Below are 19,939 nucleotides of genomic sequence, written 5' to 3' on the forward strand. Positions count from 1 at the left end.
CAAGTAGTATATCCTACAAAATGGGTCTAGCAACATATGTAGAGTTCCATATGGAATGATCTTCATCTTTAAATGATTTTTATATGCTGCAGTTTACACAATGCTATCTTTTATGCCTATACCTACCTGCATGTGACTTGTTCAAGGCTGCATCAGACTCAGACTGGATTTTTGCAGTGGGATGGGCTGCTTTTTCCAGCTACAGGTTAAGATGTCTTGGCGTTGATAGCCTCACAAAGCTAAAAAGGAAATTAAGAAGCAAATAAAGCTCATACACTGTTCACATCCTTTGCTTTATAATTGATTGGTATCTTTCAGGAATTAACCACTGATACTTAAAAAGACACTGTCACTACAAACTTGCACTGTCACAAGATCCCCAACAGAAATGTTACAGAAGCCAAAACAAAGCCATGTTGTTACTAAGGTCAGTAACCAACAGAGCTGCAAAGCACAGATCAGCCTCAGCACGGGTGGAGTGCATGGCACCGCTCTGTTTGGGACAGGGTGTTTCAGGTTTAACTCACAATGACACTATGGCAACATCAAACTGCCCTTAGCTCTGTACTCCCCCATTTCTTTACTTGTAAAAAAAGAATGTTTATGCTTTGCCATAAAACTTGTGTTTAAAATGAATGGAGTACACTAACTCTGGATGCTCCTTGCTGTTCATCCCAGTTAGTTTAAGCAGATTGTCAATTCATGTAGCAAATCAACTCGGTGTGACTGGCCCTGGGTTTTTTTCCCCCCCCTTTCTTTTTAGTCATGTAACAACATCTAAGTGTAAAACAAAATGCTTTTTGATACCACAGGATGTTAAACCTGTAGTCCTATTGTTACTCCAGACTTCCAGCACTGAGCCAAAACAAAAAACCCAACCCAACCCTCACTCCACAACAAGCACCAGCAAAACATCCCATAACTTTCAGTTTCTATTTCAAAGCCTTTGTTACACGGAAAAGAAATAGCACCACTTCTCTTTTTTTTTTCCTTTTAATTATTATTATTTCAAACTGTCCCTCTCAAAGCCTGGCAGTTTTTCAACTTGCTACTAATTGCAGTCTGCTGTGTTCCTGGATGGCTGTTAACTGCATTTACTATGATTATACACCTTGATACCTTTTCCCCTCCCCAGTGTTTTCTCATAAAATTAAAGATTTAATTTTGGCCTCTAAAACATTTTAGCTAAAATAAAAACATCATCAGCTGCGGAGTTACTCTGAAAGGAGAGTAGGTTTCAGGGTTTAAGCAAAATTCTAAATTCAAACATGTCTTTCGACATGACTGTGCCTAAGCCTCCAGCAAGTCTTAGTAAACAAATGAGTCCCAACACATACCTTAACGATCAACACATTTCTGGTAGTTTGGGCTAAGATGCTGAGGGCAGATTGCATAATAAAAAGCCTCAGGCGAGCAACATCTTTTTAAACTCACATACACTTTTTATATTAATTAATTTCTAATGAAGGAATTCATGTCAGAAGGAGGACTTTCACCCTCAGCTGCGCCTCCCCCCTCCTGCAGAACAAGAGAATTCATCTATACACAAATCAGCACCTCTAGGCGAAAGCGAAGAGACTACATCACACACATTCTTCAGGTGAAGCAGTTTATCCCACAAAACACTTGGCTATTCACAAGCACAACCACCTGCATGTATTAATATTTAACAGAATTTCCAGTAGCAATATCTCTGTAAAAGTGTTTTCTCTCATTGACCATGCCACAGCAAAAGGAATTTTGTTTTGCTTTTCTGAACAATGCATTCTGCTTCCCAGGGAATTGTTCCACAACAGTACAGAGAAAAAGGCGAATTAGTTTGTGCAAAATTTCTGGATTGCCAATAACAAAAGCATCTTAGATTTGCCTGTAACAACCAGTTTGTACTAAGGAAAGAATCATAAAGAAAACAAAAGTAGCTGTGAATACAGGAGAAAGAGGCAGATGTTCATGAGCAACTGGAGAGAGGAAGAACATCCCCTCAGGTCAATACAACAGTTGGTCTGAGGACAGGAACATCCAGAAGCATTTTTGCTGCTTCTTTCTGAGGAAAAGACTGTTTTAGACTCAGTAAGTAGCTGCTCTTTTCATATTTACCTTATAGCTGTTCATTTATCCCTTCATATTTGCAGTCAAATTTTCTATAGGCCCAAACCACTTTGGAATGCCCAGGCTTTAACTAATCGCTGCTGTACTATGAAAACTGGTCTTACTCCTTCTGCATTACTAGCAATTAAAACTAATTATTACAGGTTGTTACAATTTTAATTAAAACTTGCCTCAGAAAAACCCTGTAAAGATGCTAGTCACTCACTACACACTGCCCTAAACCAGCTCAAAACAAATGCCATTATTATTATGAGGGAAAAAGTTTCAGGATCATTAAAGGTCCATTATACGAAACTGTTATACTTCAAATAGGCTTTTAAAAGTGTATTTTAAATAAGGCTAAAAATCATAGGTTAAATATATTATTTAAAGGGTGTTTTCCTAACAACTTTGTAGCACTCATGACACGTGTTCAGGATGCTGAAGAATCCAGCTCAACACCAAGGAAAGCCTACTGTGATTCTCATTTCACCTTCTGGAGGGACAAGTGAAATTCTTTACGCAAACTTAGCGTAACTGAAAACAACCACAAATTGCAAGCCCTGGGATTCCTGATTTAGTCTTTTTCAGGTGTTTGTAATGAAATGTATTCCTGGAACTTCTTTACACAAATCAAGGGTGCTGTAAGGAACTGCAGCTGCAATTCAGCAGACTGTATCCTCACCCGTGTATCCAGGATGCTGCTTCCAACAACAGCTTCACAGTTTAGGAGGCATTATTGATGAGAAAGGGATATGGCTTGATAAATGACAGAAATGCAAACAAAAAGGCAGGGCTTTAACTTGTTTTGTGCTAACAGTGGGAATATCTGTTTCAGAACTGAAGGCAGAGTCCTCTGTTGGTTAAAAGAGGGCAGTAGGGTCTAATTATTGGGCACTCCCAGTCCTCATTCCTGTTCTCTGTTTACCTGCAGAGAACAAGAATCCTCTGCTTCTTTTTCTGTTTCCATCTACACACAAATTTAACACTGTGGAAGTAAAAAGCGACAAGATGAGGTAAAGAACAGTAAAAGAGATCAGCTGCTCATGTGAAATATGGGTAATCAATAAACTGCTGGTCAGGAACACCCACAGACTTAAGGAGGCAATGTATGTAGTGAAAGAAACAGAACTGATCATACACACACTTGATCACCAGCTTATTTGAATAAAGGAACCACTGCTGAAATTGCTCAGAAATATGTCTGCATGTGTAAAGGTGGTATTACATTTATTACTAATTATGACAAATTAGATGAGTAAAACCAGCTGCTGAGGATTCCAACTCTGTTCCATAAATACAGTACTGATAAATAGGAAATGTTCTGCTTCAGACAACTAGAGAAGTGGAGTATTCCCCTCAGGTGTCAGGATGACTGCAGTTCTCAGACTGGAGTGATACAGGAGATCTCTGAAAGAACACTGAGGAGCTGCTATCTCTATTTTTCTAATCCAGAAGCAGCCCTTACCACCTTTCCCATTAATTCTTTGGATACGTAAGGAGTTTATTGTACCAACTGGAACCAAAGATGGAGAAAACAAATACTGAGAATTAAATATAACCTGATAGCTCCCTCTGAAAAATGATGGAGTAAGGAAAGGAAAGTAAACAAATCAGGAGGCTCACTCCTCTTACGCAAAGATCCATATCAATGAAGGTTTTGGCTGTTACTGCTAGCATCAACAGTTACTAGTAAGAAACCACTCACAAGTCTGAGTTCGTATTACATTTACCAACATAAACATACACCTAGATTAGGGTTCCTATTAACTGAAACTATATGCTGTCTCCTTGCAACATGTTATAAATTCATCTTTGAAATTAAATTCTTGGTGAATTTCATTACATGCTTTGAAAGCCTATCAAGCGCTGAAGCATTCAGCTACTGGTAGAAGATTCATCATTTCTTCTTAAACAGGAATATCATCTTCAAGACTATAAGATTATAGAAAAGTGATTTGCAGGGTGAAAGCCATCACTAGAATAAACTGGGGTTTTTTTGCCCTTAAAGGGATATATAGTTCTCAGCCTGAAAATTTACAGAGTACCTCACTGTAGGCATTTTAGAAAATAATGTGTTTACTTGCCAATATAGATTCAAAATTGTGGAAGGTACTCACATGTTCAGCTGCTGCTAATTATGCTTAGAGAAAACAATAGCTACTAACACTGATTTCTTCCTCTGACATATTGTTTTCCTCTATATTAGCTCCCTCTCCTTCAGTAAGTCAACAAGGAAGAGTAAGGAACAGATGGCATTAATTCAATCTGGCAATAATATTTACCTGAAATTCAGTAGAAAAGACATTATAATAGCACTAGAGATTCAAAACATTAAAATGTTTCATTCTAAACCTACATTATTGGGCTTTTTTTCCCTTTTCTTTTTTGCCACTTGTTTAAGCCCGGCCAGTAACTAGGGACTATGCAGCCACTCGCTCACTCCCCCACTTCTTCATCCCACTGCTCCTGGAGGAATAGGGAGGAGAATCAAAAGAATGTAACTCCCATGGGTTGAGATAAGAGCAGTCCAGTAACTAAGGTATAACACAAACCACTGCTGCTTCCACCAATAATAATAATGATAAGGGAAATAACAGGGGGAGAGAATACAACCCCTCACCACCCGCCAACCAATATCCAGCCCAACCTGAGCAGCGATCTAGCCCTTCCAGGTAACTGCCCCCAGTTTATATACTGGCCATGACATGCTGTGGTATGGAATACCTCTGGCTAGTTTGGGTCAGGTGTCCTGTCTCTGCTTCCTCCTGGCTTCCCCTCCTCCCTGGCAGAGCATGAGACTCACAAAGTCCTTGGTCAGACTGAACATTACTGAGCAACAATCAAAACCATTGGTGTTATCGGCACTGTTCCCAGGCTGTAAGTCAAAACACAGCACTGCACCAGCTACTAAGAAGGAGAAAAATGACTGCTACTGCTGAACCCAGGACACCCCTGTTAGACAATACAGTAATATTCTGTTCCTCACTATCAACTTTTTACCTCCACTGTGGTTGACAGAACTCTGCAGCCTTTGGGTTACCATAACCACAGGAGATTTCTTGGTTTATAAAAACGATTCCAGGAATAAAGAGCTGTTCCCTTAAATACAAAACCGCTTCTTAGTGTTTCTATGTGAGCTTCAACAAGCCCCGTTTTTGTTTCATACATGTTTGCTACATTTCTCATTTGTGATTTCCATCATTAACCTCTTCTTCTCAGGTGGGATTTTACTCAGTACTGAGTCTCTCCTTTCACCTGAGCCATAAATAATTCTTCGGAGACCTTGAGTTGCCTGGAGAAACATGAAAACCAGCCCGAGTTTCCAGCCCACACTGAGCACACCGGCGTGACGAAAAGGCGAGTAGAAAACCCCAAACACAAGGCAAGGGCACACTGTTAGTTCCCTGTGTTTTCAATGACCCACAGTACTAAAGAACAAGGCACCAGAAGCTATTAACAAACTGAATAACTGAGGTACAACCAGCGCTCGTTTCTCAAGAGAGAAAGATTTACAGAGGGATGCTCGCCGGTGTTTCCCCAAGCCAGACACGAACTAAAACACCTCCCAGAACAAGAGGGAAGTAAACCACCCCACAAGCCCGACAGCGTCCCTAGCGCTCACCAAGTCCCGCGATACCCGACGAGAACCAACCGCCTCTTCCCTCAGGAGGCGGACACGGAGCGCGCCCCGCCTCTTCCCGCCGCAGAGCAGCCGGGCCCCGCCCCGTGCGCGCACCGGCGGTGACGTCACGCGCGGGAATTCTAGACCGTTCCAGGCCCGTGACGTAGGGCGGCGTCATTCCAGAAGATTCGGCCGCTGCCCGTATAAAACCCGGGGAAGAGGCGGGGCAAGCCTAAGCGGACAACAGGGGCGATACAGGCGGTTGTAGCGGTGAGCGCGGCCCGCGCGGCCTCGGCGTGGTTGGGGGGGGGAGGTAGGCCGTGGTGTGGCGGTAAGGCGACATAACGCGGTGTGTCCTCCCGCAGGGCACCATGGTGAAGGAGACGGAGTACTACGATATCCTGCAGGTGAAGCCTAATGCCTCTTCCGAGGAGATTAAGCGTGCCTATCGCAAGCTAGCACTGAAGTACCACCCCGACAAGAACCCCAGCGAGGGCGAACGGGTACGCGGGAGCTGGGGCTGTGGGTCGGTAACTCTCCCGGCAGCATCTGCGGCGCGTCCCCCTCGGGCAGGCCGCTGCGGCTGTGTGGGGCCGGGCTCAGGTCTAGGCCCCGCATGCGTCGGCCGGGCCTTGCGATGGGGAATTCCGCAGGGTTTGGCCCCAGGGGGTGTGTAGGGCACCGCGGGTCTGCTGCAGGCCGGCTGTTTTTACTGGAGAGCAGCAGAATGTACGCCCTTGACTTCACTGTAGAGCTCTGCTTTGCTTAAAGGACCGGTATAATGCTCTTCCTGCAGCGTTTTGACATTAAATGAAGGCTTACATTCAGCAGGGCTTGTACCGAGGTATCTGTAGGTGGCAGCAGGCCTCACGGCCTGGCTGTGGCAGGAGCGCACACTTCAGTTCCTCTTCCCGGATGCAGCTCCTGTCGTTCTTCATAGTTGCTAACAGGAGCTCGTTCTTACAGAGATGCTGCTTAAAACAGACAAAGCTGGAAAGGTTTCTAGTGTGTTGACGGCCGTTGTGCTGTCAGGTGCTGCAGAGGTGGATCCAGGTGCTGGCACTCCTGTATGTGCTGGATGTATCTGTGTTCCTGAACAGGATGAGTTTCTTTCAGAGAAAGTGCTAATGCAGATGTACAAAGTAACTATTGAAGGCAATCACTGAGCTGCACATGGGTGGGCTACTTACAACAAAGCCAATTCATGCATTATTAGCAGAGATCCCCTCAACCCTGTATTTCCTGGGAGGATAAATGAGCACCACAATTGGAGAATGATGGAAAACTTGAAAAATAGGAATATTCATCTAAAAGCTGGCTTGATAATACTTAAGCATGGGATTAGAAGTTCCGTGTATTTGCATCTAGTACAGTAATCAACAAAACTCCAGGTTGTTAAATAGTAACATAGTCAAAGGTGACCTTTTCTGCCTTTGGCCTGCCTTTTTATTTGTACGTCTTTACCTGGTCATGAGTAAATTGTGTTCGAAATAGAAATACCCATTTCAATAATGACAAATTGTGCTTAAAAATCCTTCTAGTTATTTTAGTAATAGGTAGTTGTTGATAGCTATTCAAGAAAATCTCTTAATATTTATTTAAAACCGAATATTTTGATCTGTATGTGAGTCCTTGTGATGAGTAAGCATCTGTGTCTGGTCACTTAAATCTGTTTTTAGTTGTAGCTGGATGTAGCAGCTCAGCAGGCATGAAGGACCCCTGTGTACCTCTAGAATGACTAGCACTGCTGTGGCTGTGAGCATCAGGGAACCCCTAAGACTTTGGGAATAGTATCATGGCCTTTTCTAAGTGGATTTTGTTAGATATGCATAATGATTGCAACTACCACAATCATCAAAATCTTGCTTGCATATGCTTGTAAGCTGGAGGTATGATGCTGAATTTAACCCCATATATAACAGGGGAGGAGGGGGGAAAGGGAGAAAAGGGGTGGGTTTGCTGGACAAAAGTGTGGTATTGCGGTCTGTTACACATTTGTGTAGGGAGTTTCCCTTTTGAAAAAGATAAATGCTAAAAGAGTGCTACAGTGGCTCAGTCTGAAGATGGAGTTACATATGAGAGGTTAACTTTTCCTCTTGGTCATAGTTGTTCAGAGCTTCTTTTTTCTTTTTAGTTTAAACTCATATCCCAGGCATATGAAGTTCTGTCGGACCCAAAGAAAAGGGACCTCTATGACCAGGGTGGGGAGCAGGCTATTAAAGAAGGAGGCCTGAGTGGCGGCAGCTTCTCTTCACCCATGGACATCTTTGACATGTTCTTTGGTGGTGGAGGCCGAATGAATAGAGAGAGAAGAGGTACACAGTTCTAAACAAGTTCTAGAAACTAACCATGCACTTAAGCATAAGACACCTGTGCTATGGTACTGCTGTTCTACTAAGTGCACATAGTGTGCTTATTACTCATTGCGACAATAGATTAAGTAAACCATTATTTCTGTAGTTAACTCTAGCATTAAGATTCTAGTAAAGCAGATAACATGATGTAGCCATGGCAATATTTGATGCCTTCTGTTTTATTTTTTGTTAAAGTGGGTGTGGGTAATCTCTAGGGGAGGGGGAAGCATCGTTAGGTTTAGAGCAGATGAATTAGATCTGGTTTAAGTTATTTCTTTTCCCAATCTCTGTGGCTTACTTGCTCATGCTTTGGGCAACTTGCTTCAAAGGACACCATCAACTTAAGTCATGCTGTAAATTTCATGAAATTATTTGGGAGAAATTATGTGAAACTCAGTACAATGCTGCTAAAAGCACAGTATGATTTTTGTCTGTTTCCATGTCCAGTGTCTGTTGAAGGAGCAAGTAGTAACTTGCTGTGAAGCCTTTTAAATATGTTATGAAGTGGCATGGGAATTTATAGGTAGGCAAAACAGCAACTTCTGAATTGACCAGATGTGAAGCTGGTAGTGTCCTTGCACTTTGCTGTTTCTGTTAAGCCTATGAAATTAGGGGTAGGAGCAGGGATAGGGTGGCTTTAATGATGCTTTGCTTAATTACAGCTGGACTTTTATGTTCTTTTATGTTATTAAGTGGGTGCAGCACAGTAAAAGCTGATGAAACTGCACGTGCTTTTAAGGGGCCTGAGCTGTGTTCAAAGTTTGGGAACTATTTTTTTTTCAGTGAGACTGTGCATGTGTGGACAAGTGTAGAAGCCTTTAAATAAACGTTGGTCCTTACAACAGCTGAACCAGGATTAATCTCTCTCTTTTTCTTCTAAAGGCAAGAATGTTGTACACCAGTTAGGTGTATCTCTTGAAGACTTGTACAATGGTATTACAAGGAAGCTGGCACTGCAGAAGAACGTTATTTGTGCCAAGTGTGAAGGTAAAAACAAGTAGTGGCTTCACATCCCTCTCAGTACAGTCTTTTTAGTTATTTCATTCTTGAGTGGGACTAAGAATGAAGAGTGGGTGTTCTGCTTTTCCCTCTCCTTCATCCCCCTCTTAAAGTCTCCATTTTTGTTCTCATTTATGCTTATCCAAAAACGACTTAGTGGTATAAACTTAAAGTTGTAATGGCAGACTGAGACTCACTGTGAATTACAGTTAAGGGTCCCTAAATTACAAGTACCTTAAATCTGGAACTTTATTAAATGGCTGTTTTGTTAATATTTTTTAATTGCTGTGGGTAGCAGTCTAGTTTGTATTACGCAACCATTTTTACCATTACTGAATATCCATAATGACTGGATTGTTTGAGGTAAACTTTAATGAGGTCTTGTGTCTTAGCACTCTATTAAATGTTTAGCAAGCAGACTCTTTTGGAAGTATTAATGGAATGTAGGTGTTGAAGTTGGGATGATAATTCCTTGAAATCCGTGATGTATGTGGAGGTGGGGCAGAGGCTCATTGAACAAGCTGTGCATAGATAAATTGACTTTCTTTTGCTGATAGAAACTTGTGGGGCATGTTTTGTGATGGAAACTAAATCCCAGTTTCATTGGAAACACATTACTGGATGACTCTTGAGTTGTCCAAAAGCTGCTCTTGAAGTCAGTGAGTTCCAGCCTGACTACAGTAGAGTAACTTCTCATTTTTGGAGACTGAGATCAGATTTAACCTTTTTGTCACAGGCTATGGCGGAAAGAGAGGGGCAGTGGAGAAGTGCCCTATGTGTAAAGGAAGAGGAATGCAAGTTATAGTTCAGCAGATAGGACCTGGCATGGTACAACAAATTCAGACTGTGTGCCCAGAATGCAAAGGCCAAGGTGAAAGAATAAATCCGAAGGACAGGTGTGACAACTGCAATGGCTGTAAGGTTGTAAGAGAGAAAAAGATCATAGAAGTTCATGTTGATAAAGGTAAGGATTGTTTGTTTGTTTTGTGTCCTTAATTGTGGTCTATAGTGCTGCAGAGAGTAAATGGCTTTGTTTTTCTCTAGGTATGAAAGATGGTCAGAAGATAGTATTCCATGGAGAAGGTGACCAGGAGCCTGATCTGGAGCCTGGTGATGTTATAATTGTGCTCGATCAAAAGGATCATAGTGTCTTCCAGAGGCGAGGGCATGACTTGGTCACAAAAATGAGAATTCAACTCTCAGAGGCTTTGTGTGGTTTCAGAAAGACAATTGAAACTCTGGATAACAGAGTTCTTGTTATATCATCTAGGCCAGGTGGGTCTTAACAAGAGTTCTGGTGCTGTATGAATGAATGCTTGATTGTGCCTGGGATTTTTTTGGGGTGTTTGTGGTAGGTTTTGAGGTTTTTTTGCGGGGGTCATTTTAACCAGCTGATGCAATGGATTTAAACTACACTTGCAGTCACTGTATTTAGCTGGTGGTTTGTCATTCTTGTCACTCATTCTAAAACATCAGATGCAGAGTTACAGCTGAAGCTGTCAAAGGCTTCTTAATAAACTTTGGCCTCAGTTGGAAGAGAGCCAGGAAAATACTCAAAAGGCTGGAAACTTAAAATCTACTGGATTATCTGTGAATTAAGCATGAAGGCTGTGCTAAGAAGCTGAGTCTCTTCCAGTAGAGAAAATGGCTTGTATAGTCTGGTTGTAGAACCCCTCAGTCTGCAGCTTCTTCTGTGAGTTACTTGTTAGTAGTCTCCCTTGATGCTGTGGGAACACTGCTTGTGCCTAACCCTGCTTTTCATGGTTATGAAGGAAGCTTCCATCACATAAGCTTATTTAAATCTGTTACCTCTGTGCAGGTGAAGTGATAAAACATGGTGACCTAAAGTGTATCTACAATGAAGGGATGCCTGTCTACAAATCTCCAATGGACAAAGGCAGCTTAATTATACAATTTCTGGTAAGTTGGCTGCTTTTCTTTAGCAAAGGTGGCTGTGTTGGCAGAAGGAATAACTATTCATTAAAAAAAACCCGTATGAAACTGTAGGTCCAGTTCCCAGAGCACTACTGGCTTCCAAGGGAGAAACTGAGTCTGCTGGAGGCCCTGCTTCCTCCCCGAGAAGATGTTATGATTACGGATGAGATGGATCAGGTAGACCTTGAAGATTTTGATCCAAGTGAGCAAACCTACCGTAACAGTGGGGGAGAGGCATATGAAGAAGATGAGGAGGGTCCAAGAACAGGAGTACAATGTCAGACATCTTAAAGCAAGGTGAAATGGATGTCATCTAAAATGTAAATTTTCACAATGAAAACTGCATGGCTGTAATAGCCACTGCTTGTGGTTTTTGTGTTCAGCAAATTGAGTTGCTGCGCTGTCAGTATCACCTTTTTGTAACTAATTTATATTGTGTTCTTGTAGTCTTTATATAATGCAAATGTCACACAGCTGAGAACCAACTGAGTTGGTATACATTTTCCTTTGCTGTGAAGGTTCTCACTTTATTTCACCTATGCTATTTATATAAGACTTGGGCAATATTGATAGAGGCTAAGTGGAGTGTCTTATGTAAATACTTTCATACTGGAAAATTAATTTCTTAGGATAAAACATAGCAGAAATAACTTCTAATAAATAGAACTCTTCACATTTTATTGTGCTTGTCTGGTACTTTCTGGGCCACTTGAGAATCTTCACTGTTTCTTGTAAGTTCAAACTCCCATCACCTAGTCCAGATTTTTCTCCATAGTCAACTCTAGTAGCTGTCTCATTTTGTATTTTGGAAGCATTTTGTGCCTCTTCCCTGTGTTCTTTTGTTGTATCAGAGTAGCATTCCTGCAGCTGCTTAGCTGTAACCTGGGGTTGTAAGATACCAGCCTGTGTATGGAGTGTACTCCCCATAATTCTAAGTGACATACAGGCAAAAATACTTGCAAATAAAAGTTTGATCTTTCAGAAGCTAAGCTTTGTATTTCAGCCTTTCCTAGAAAATGTTTTTACTTTCTGCTAGCTATTACGTACTTCAGCCTTCACAAGGATGAATAAACTGAAACCAGATTGATGTCAGCCTGACCAGTGCAGTACACAGCTGCTCTTTGATCATGTAATAAGACACCATTTTAGAAATGAGCACATGAAAGCTTGCTTCTGCTTTTATCTGTTTTCTAGTCAAGTTGGGAACAACAGTCCCTCTTAGCTCATGCATCATGGTTTAATTTCACTATGTCTCCCCATCTAATTGCTGGAACAGGTGCTGAGCTTAAGTGACCCTACTGAGTACAGGCTGTCATCCTCCATGCATACAACTTCTGCTAAAGTAAGCTGCTGTGAGCCTCAGTCACCACTTTCCAGCTCTAGTCTATTTATGTTTGGAGGCAGGAGTGATTAAGTGAGCAGTAACTTCACCCATGACTCCAGAGTTCCAAAAATACATTTTTCCAAGTTATTTGCAGCTGTAGCTTTTACTTTTTCAAGAAAGTAAAGCTTTCTCTCCTGCCAAAACTAAAATTACATATGAAACAGCTGAGATTCTGCACATCAGCAATATGAAAATGCTTTTATTGTACTAAAAAAGTGACACAGGACAGTAGTGTTCCAAACTGCCACAAAAGTTAACCAGAGGGAATGAGTGAAGACATTTAAACAGGACAGTCATAAATATGAATTTCTTGGTCATCGCCAACAGACACAATTTTGGACCCGCTTCCATTGTATTTCACTCCCCAAACCTGTAAGTAGGACACAGACAAGGTTATTGACAGGAGATTAAGGGAAATTTGTCTTCATAGCAGTCAGATTTACTGACCACAACACCCCGAACAGGGGCCATTATTTAAGACCACCTTGTTATAGAGCTGGTGCAAGTATGACTTCTGCTTTCACAGTAATGGGGATGATGAACCAGAGAATTGCTATCTAGTAGCCTGACAAGTTCTGACATTCCATTCCTACTGACAGCAGGTTACACAATCTAAAGGTACTTGAACAGGGCTGAAAAGTTTGCAGAAACCACACCTAACATCCTCACTCTTGCCCATCCTGTCTTCCTTTCTGAAACGAGATTTTACAGGACTTGGACAAAGGCAAGAGAGGAAGCATTTTTCATGCAGACTGGCACATTGTGACAAACTGATCCGGTTTTTCCCTGGGCTACTTAAGAGTCATTTGCTTACTAGTGCAAAATTAGACTAATTCAGGTCATTCTTCTGACTTGATTTAAACCAGTTACACAAACTCCTGTTAACATAGCACTGGAGTTGGGATGTTGAGAACACCATGTTTTGGGCATCTCATATGCCGTTTTGCATTAATACCTAAAACCAGCCTTCCCAAGAGCTGGTATCATCTCTGCCTTCCACAAACTTGCCAGGTTATAGACAACAACTAAAGCAACACTGCAGACTCAGGTCTGCTTGGTCCTTCAATGCTAAAACCCCCATGGCTGTAGGTAACTGAAAGGAAGGTACTATAGAAGAAAAGACCCCAAATAAAACCTGAAAGAATTTCCTTGGTTAAGTCTTTCTCCATGATCCATTAAAAACGAACGTTGTTCTAACACCTAACATTTGGGAAGACAGTAACTCAGTAGATTTACCTCCTCTTCCCTCATTGGTAGTGATGACTGAGCAAAAAAACCAGGGTATTATTGTCACTGGAGGAGGAAAAAAGTTCCAAGGGTGTTCTCAATCATTTTTTGTAATAATCCCATCCTTTTAAATAAGTATTCTTCCCCCTTCCACAGGCACACACTGTGTAAATGATTGACAGAAATAAAACCGTAGACAAAGATAAAAAATAGTCTGATAAGAAGCCTTTTGGCCACACAGGATTGCCCTTATTTGGACCTTGAAAATGTAATTATTACTTGGAAGAGCTCAACCTACATGCTTGGAGTAATAGTTCGATATTGAGTGCCAAATAATCATTAACAACCTTTAAGATTTCATTACAGCAAGCTGATGTCCAGCCCCGAAGCTATAGCACCAAGCTGAAACACAAATGTGCATGACACAACTGAAGTTCTGTGAACAGTGGCCTCAGTGAAGAGTAGGCATACCTGATCTTGGTGGTCAAAGAACGTATGAACACAGGTTCTTGTTCCAGCATCCCAAACTTTAACGCTTTTATCAGATGAACTGAATGAAGGAAAAGGAGTAGTGATGAATGTTTAAATTAGTAGGTTAACTTAGTTCAGTGCAAAGCTTAACAGATCTTACACGAGAGACATAAGAAACCCTCTTATTTGATGGGTGAACCATCAAATACAGGGACAAAGTAGTATCTCCCACAAGGCTCCAGTGACCTTTAAAATACATTCACTGTTTCTGTATCTGAAGCATGAAAATGAGGACCCCCATTTTACCCAGAAACTTCTCTGACGCAAGTTCTTTGGGTAAAGAAGATCCTGCTGCACACATCTGGTCCCCCAACTGCCTGAGCTGTTCAAGAAGCAGCACTAAAGTTCAACTAGGTGAATGTACCACTACATTAGCTTCTACTTCTTAATTCAACTACAATTTTTCAGCTATTTAGAATCAACTTGCCCTTCTCTTAGGTTTAGATGTTCTTCACTTACAGGGAACTACATTGCAGTACGGTAACTTACACTATAAAATGCTATTCACTTACAACTGTTATCACATCACAGATTGGCTCTTGAGTCTGTTATTCCATTGTAAATTCCACTGCGATCTGTACACATTTACTTTTTGTGATCCATCCCCCTTTATAAATACAAAATTACTTGAGTTTTTTTTCAGTAAACATAAGTTAAAAATCCTCAATACCTGGAAACAAAATGGGTGTCATCAGGACAAAATGCTACATTTAATACCCAGGATCCATGACCACTTAATGTGCCAGCCAGGTTTGCATGTTGCCTGTGGAAAGAATAAGTTTTAAAACTTGGTTTGTGAATTTCATGGAAAAAAAGGCAACAGGAATATGCTGTATACAGTGCAGTCAGGAATGGTTCAACACAAAGTCATGGAAGGTGGCTTTTGGATATCTGTTCATCCAGGCTGAACTCATGTTACAACAGACTCCAGTTTTCTCATTTCAAATGGTTAGCATAAAAAGTCATCAAGAAGATACACTGGGGGACAAAACAGTTTCACCATGAAGAAGGCAAAGTAATGCAGGTTTAGGGAAGTTAAGATCCCTGAAGCAGTGCCTTTTCCTCTCCAGAAAAGGAATAGGTCATAAAACACCTTTTTTCGGTACAGAGCATGTCTTTAAGGCAAGGAAACACAAACACACAGGACAGATATACAAAACCCTGTTGCTTTCAGAGTGAGTATGAGGAAAGTAATTTGTTTTCAAGTTAGGACTGACATTTACCTTTACACTTCTCAAAACTACCTAAGGGTGCAGTCTTTTATTATTTAAGATTATTGATTATATAGAGAAGTCACCAAAAGCTGAAGTGATTACAGAGCAGAGGGTTTGATGTATTTTTTTGTTACGGTATCGGCCTCTGACCTGTTAGAGGTCCCACATGACTTCTTGTTAGTTTTGCAAACTAAGTTTCCTGTTCATGTTTTTGCTAAAGCACAACTTACACATCGTAGATTTTGATATAGCCATCATCTGAAGCAGTTACAAGTAACTGAGAATCTGGAGAAAACGTCAGTGAACGAATAGGCATCGCATGACCTGCAATTCAACGTTAGACATGGCTTAGAATGTAGCTATTCCTCTTGGTAATGACAGTGCTCAAGAAGCTACACCAGACCAGCATTTCCTGGTAAAAGAAAGCAACCTCTAAAGAGCCTTTCTCTCCGTGCCTCTACAGGCTTCTCAGCACAACATAAAATGGAAACAGAGTAATTCTGAACTCTGAATGTTAAGGCACGTCCACTGCAACACGAGTATCTGATTTTCTTCAGCTGCAGATCTTTATTAGAAATTATGTTGTATAATTTCATATTTCTTGAGTGGTTAGGGTTTTTAATTAACTATACAGCTGGACAGAAACTGCATGAACTGCAGTTTAAGAATTTAGTTAAGCATTACTATGTTTGTTTCAGATAGACACATACAATGCAAGCCTGAGTTTACAGTTTGCCTCTCACATTTTAAGTGGTTTAAGTTACAGCACACTAAATAACTACATACTTTCTAATGGACAGAAACACCAACTCACTTATGCCATGGCTGGTTTATCTTATTGTAAGTTGGGTTGTATCCTCTAATTTTGTTAAGGAATGAGGCCAGAACTGGGGTATTGCAAACACACAAACCCTTACCTTCCAGCGTATGCAGAAGTTTTCCAGTTGCAATATCAAAAATATTGATAATGCCATCTATCGCTCCACTGGCTAAGTATTTTCCATCTGGACTCTGAAATAAAACACAAACAGTATGCATTTTATAACTGTATGCATTTATGCTATGTACCTCTCTGACCTTCTTTTAGCAACTTCTCACAAAGACAACTTCAGCTGACCTAGTCACAATGTGTATAAGCCAGATCTAAGTATATTTTCCATGTATGTAGGGGGAAAACATCACAGTTTATGTTTGGAACTATCAAAAGTATGCTGTCATTTAGTATTATGTAAAGCTTAACTGACAGAAACAAAAATACCTGATTTACAACATACTACAGCAAAAGCAATTTTCACAATAAGAAGTTATAAATTGTGCTTCTTACATATGCAATGCTAAGGATGAACTTCCCTCTGGTGTCCAGAGAATATTCTTTCTTTCCGGTTTCAACACCAAAAATATTTACTTTTCCCACATGACTTCCTGTTGCAAGGTACTGTGAATCAGGTGAAAAAGCCAGGGACCAAGCATCAACTGCATTAAAAAGAAATAATCAGTTAGCTGAATCCTGTTTGTGGTTCTTCTTAACCAATGCCAGTTCTGTATGCATCTGTTTAGACATTTAACCCCCTAACTACTCTTAGCACTCTCAACTCTACTACATATTCTTTAATGAGAGTGTAACAGCTCATTGTCTGGGGTTCAGCAAAGCCCAGAAGATGCAGGAGAAACAGTTACAGAAATGTAACATACACAAACCATAACCTTTTACAGCAGTACAATGTATTTACCTGGCACAATATAATTCAGAGGGGTTTTTTTTCTATAAACTTACTTACTTAAAATACTGCAAGATAATCCTTAAATTAGGGACTGGAAAAAAAGGAAACATTTACAATAAGGTATTAGGCCCTGAATTCCAACTTGGAGAACATAACAGTGATCCAGACTTCAGCTTTACTGAAGCTTTTTGACTTCCTTACTCAGGATTGGATGTACTGCATAAACATGCATCACACACACGGCTCAAATTCAGTGCAGTGCTTATGAAGACAGCTCAGGCTGTCATTGTACATCAGCCTGAATAAGCATTTGAATTATATTTTAAATACCCCTTTATCAGCACATCTGTAAGAAACCATTGGTTGCCATTCTGCTTTATGCATTTACCGAAAAAAGCATATCCAAATGTATCTGAGAAAGCCTAAGTAGTGTGAAAAATGAATGTAAAATTGGCTGATACCACTTTATGTTGAGTTCATAAAATGACTGAGATTTCTGCAAAGATTAAAGAACCCCCCAAACCTAGTAATTTCCTGTACCGTAATTACACACTGTATGGAATTTACTACCTAGAGTAAGTACATCTCCTATGCAGAGACAGCTTAACACTGATCTCTTACCGGGACCAGCATCGATGGACTTGATTTGTTTTCCAGTTTCTAAATCCCAAAGGCGAATGTGGGCATCAAGGGAGCTGGATGCTGCAATGGAGCCTGTGTGACTGATATCCACAGATACCACACCCAGCTGGTGACCCTCCAAAGTCCACTGGAGATCCAATTTTTCATCATTCCTTTTGATCAAGGGAAAGAAAAGCCTAGTTACGAATAGCTGGGGGTACTTAACCCAACCTCAGACAAAACAAACAAGACAACCCACATTTCTCCATTTAGATCAACAAAAGGGGAATCCAATGTCACCTGTGAAATGGGGAGATAGCTACGCACAAACTGCTCTCTGTACTTAAGGAAAAGAGCCAACAAATTAATCATTTACCATATTCCTGCAAAGCATGTACTTCACTTGAAGCCTGTGAGTAGTCCCACTGAAACACCCAATACCCATCAATACATGGCTACTTACTGCAGAAAGTTAATGTGTCAGGAAAGCATGAAACACCATGGCCAACAGTTTTAGCATTGTTACAGCAAAGCTCCTCATGTCATTAACGTGAAGCACACCCATAATACTGCTTTGCCTAAGAGATACAACAGTTTCTTTGCAAAAAGCACATTTCAATGTCACTTGTATAAGGATTAAGAGGATTTTTTTTTTAAAGGAAGGTGTAATTTCCTTTTTTTACTCTAATCCCATTATTTCACAGTACACGTGCTCCCAATCAATTGTCTCATAAAAGAATTGGATTGTCTAAATCGAATTTTATTTGTTCAAATCAAAGAACTGGAAATGCAAACTGATGCCCTTCACCAGACTGTATATTCTCTGGCAGATGACACGTAAAATTTGATGTGCATTTTCAAAAGGGTTTGAGTTCCCTGAAAACTAAAGCACAAGGGATTGATCCTGCTCCAAGAGAGAGCATGCACCAATGAAGAGGAGCTTGCTCAAGACAGCAGCTCGGCATGCCATGCTGCCCCTTCCCTGATGTCACTTCTAACATCTGTGCTGGTTATGGGAAATGAAGACTGCTGTTATCACCATGCTGGCTACTCCCAAGGCTTAGAATTGGTTAATCTGGAGCACTTCACTTACCACTTCCAGACTTTCACAAGATCATCCAAAGAACCAGAGATCACTGTTTCAGAACCATCTTTCTTATTTTTTCCCCAGGCAACTGACCAAATGGCATCATCGTGAGCTAAAAGACAGTGTAAGCACAGACATTTCTGAATAGTAAGTGTTTTCTTCTGATGGAAGACAACTATCAGTTTTGGTAATGCTAAAATTGCTGACTGCAATGTCAGCAATGGGCTCCTTGCTCTTCAGGTCTTACCAGTGTTCCAAGAGCCCTGTCACTGTTTGCATGGTTTCAAAACACATGATGTGTTTTGGCTACTGCTGAAAAACACCATAGCTAATCTTGAGTTATTCAGGTTTATATTTAATACAAGCACAACCCAGGTAATGATAACATAACTGCAAGTATTATCAATTTTCCACCATCCAAGAAGACCAATATTATTTAATACATGTTAGTGGTTTCTCACCTTGCTCTTGCTTGAAGAGAATACTGTACTAGAAAGAAAAAATAGCTAGTATTACATATGAGCAGCCTAAAAAACACAACACTAAGCTAGCAATTAGCCTGATTAACGCTGCACATTCATTTACCTGTGTGGTCATGTCTTTATGGAAGCAGTCCTAACAGGGGCGCTCTGCAAGGAGAAAACCCATTATGCTCTGCAGCAAGGCTCTGAGGGAGCAGCACGGCCTGAAGGGAACCCGCATTTCTGTCTCCCACGGCGACAGGCGACAGCCCAGCACCCCCCGCCGTGGAGTCCCACGGCGGCCTTCGCCCTCCCTCCGTCGCGATACGATACAGTACGATACGATATAATACGATACGATTTATACGATACGATACCGAGCTGTGCCGGACACTGAGCTCTCGGCCCCTCGCCACCACAGCCGCCGCCGTCGCACTGTGATGACGTATCCTACCACAGAGAGCGCGGCAGACAGCGCCCTGCTCCCAAAGCGCGCCCCTCCACCACAACCATAGAGAGGTCTCCGGCCCGCCGCTCTCTACTGCCCCCGTGTGGACAAGAGGGCTCCGTTCGCCTCACACTCCGATCAGCCCTAAGGCGGGAACTGGGCCGCACCGCCCGCCGCCGCACTCGGTGCCGCCAGGATGGGGCCACGGGTTCGCTCCCTTCTCCCGGCCTGCGCCTGCTACCCC

General features: G+C 41.4%; 3 protein-coding genes across 7 annotated transcripts in view; 1 reads left to right on the forward strand and 2 right to left on the reverse strand.

Moving 5' to 3' along the window:
* ACSBG1 (acyl-CoA synthetase bubblegum family member 1) overlaps nucleotides 1-2,800 on the reverse strand; it is a 36,143-nt gene extending 33,343 nt beyond the window's left edge. For 2 of the 4 annotated variants that reach the window (XM_061347612.1, XM_061347611.1), the window contains exons 1-2: nucleotides 2,774-2,800; nucleotides 127-239 (exon numbers count right to left, since the gene is read on the reverse strand). The gene's annotated coding sequence lies outside the window, so the exon portion shown is untranslated. The remainder of the gene's footprint in view (nucleotides 1-126; nucleotides 240-2,773) is intronic. The other 2 variants (XM_061347613.1, XM_061347614.1) reach the window with 1 other exon arrangement.
* A 3,236-nt stretch (nucleotides 2,801-6,036) lies between these two features.
* On the forward strand, nucleotides 6,037-11,681 carry DNAJA4 (DnaJ heat shock protein family (Hsp40) member A4). 2 transcript variants are annotated; one of them, XM_061347618.1, is made up of 7 exons: nucleotides 6,037-6,216; nucleotides 7,848-8,028; nucleotides 8,950-9,054; nucleotides 9,803-10,030; nucleotides 10,111-10,341; nucleotides 10,886-10,986; nucleotides 11,074-11,681. In XM_061347618.1, exons 1-7 carry the CDS (start codon nucleotides 6,085-6,087, stop codon nucleotides 11,290-11,292), a joined length of 1,197 nt encoding a protein of 398 aa, XP_061203602.1. In that variant the 5' UTR covers nucleotides 6,037-6,084; the 3' UTR covers nucleotides 11,293-11,681. The 2 variants fall into 2 exon arrangements, with proteins under 2 accessions (XP_061203602.1, XP_061203603.1); XM_061347619.1 differs by lacking the exon at nucleotides 7,848-8,028 and having other exon boundaries at nucleotides 6,078-6,216.
* An 874-nt stretch (nucleotides 11,682-12,555) lies between these two features.
* On the reverse strand, nucleotides 12,556-19,668 carry SKIC8 (SKI8 subunit of superkiller complex). The gene is made up of 11 exons (XM_061347620.1): nucleotides 19,625-19,668; nucleotides 19,372-19,415; nucleotides 19,248-19,275; nucleotides 18,793-18,898; nucleotides 17,700-17,872; nucleotides 16,682-16,830; nucleotides 16,275-16,368; nucleotides 15,588-15,681; nucleotides 14,814-14,906; nucleotides 14,084-14,162; nucleotides 12,556-12,755 (listed from the first exon to the last, which is right to left on the reverse strand). The coding sequence occupies exons 2-11, from the start codon at nucleotides 19,381-19,383 to the stop codon at nucleotides 12,666-12,668; spliced, it is 918 nt and encodes a 305-aa protein (XP_061203604.1). The 5' UTR covers nucleotides 19,384-19,415; nucleotides 19,625-19,668; the 3' UTR covers nucleotides 12,556-12,665.
* Nucleotides 19,669-19,939: the final 271 nt, after the last annotated feature.

Source organism: Neopsephotus bourkii, unplaced genomic scaffold (genome assembly GCF_033783945.1).
Source record: "Neopsephotus bourkii isolate Nb327-2 ecotype Australia unplaced genomic scaffold, CSIRO-AGI_Nbou_v1 NB_318, whole genome shotgun sequence".
NCBI lineage: Eukaryota > Metazoa > Chordata > Aves > Psittaciformes > Psittacidae > Neopsephotus > Neopsephotus bourkii.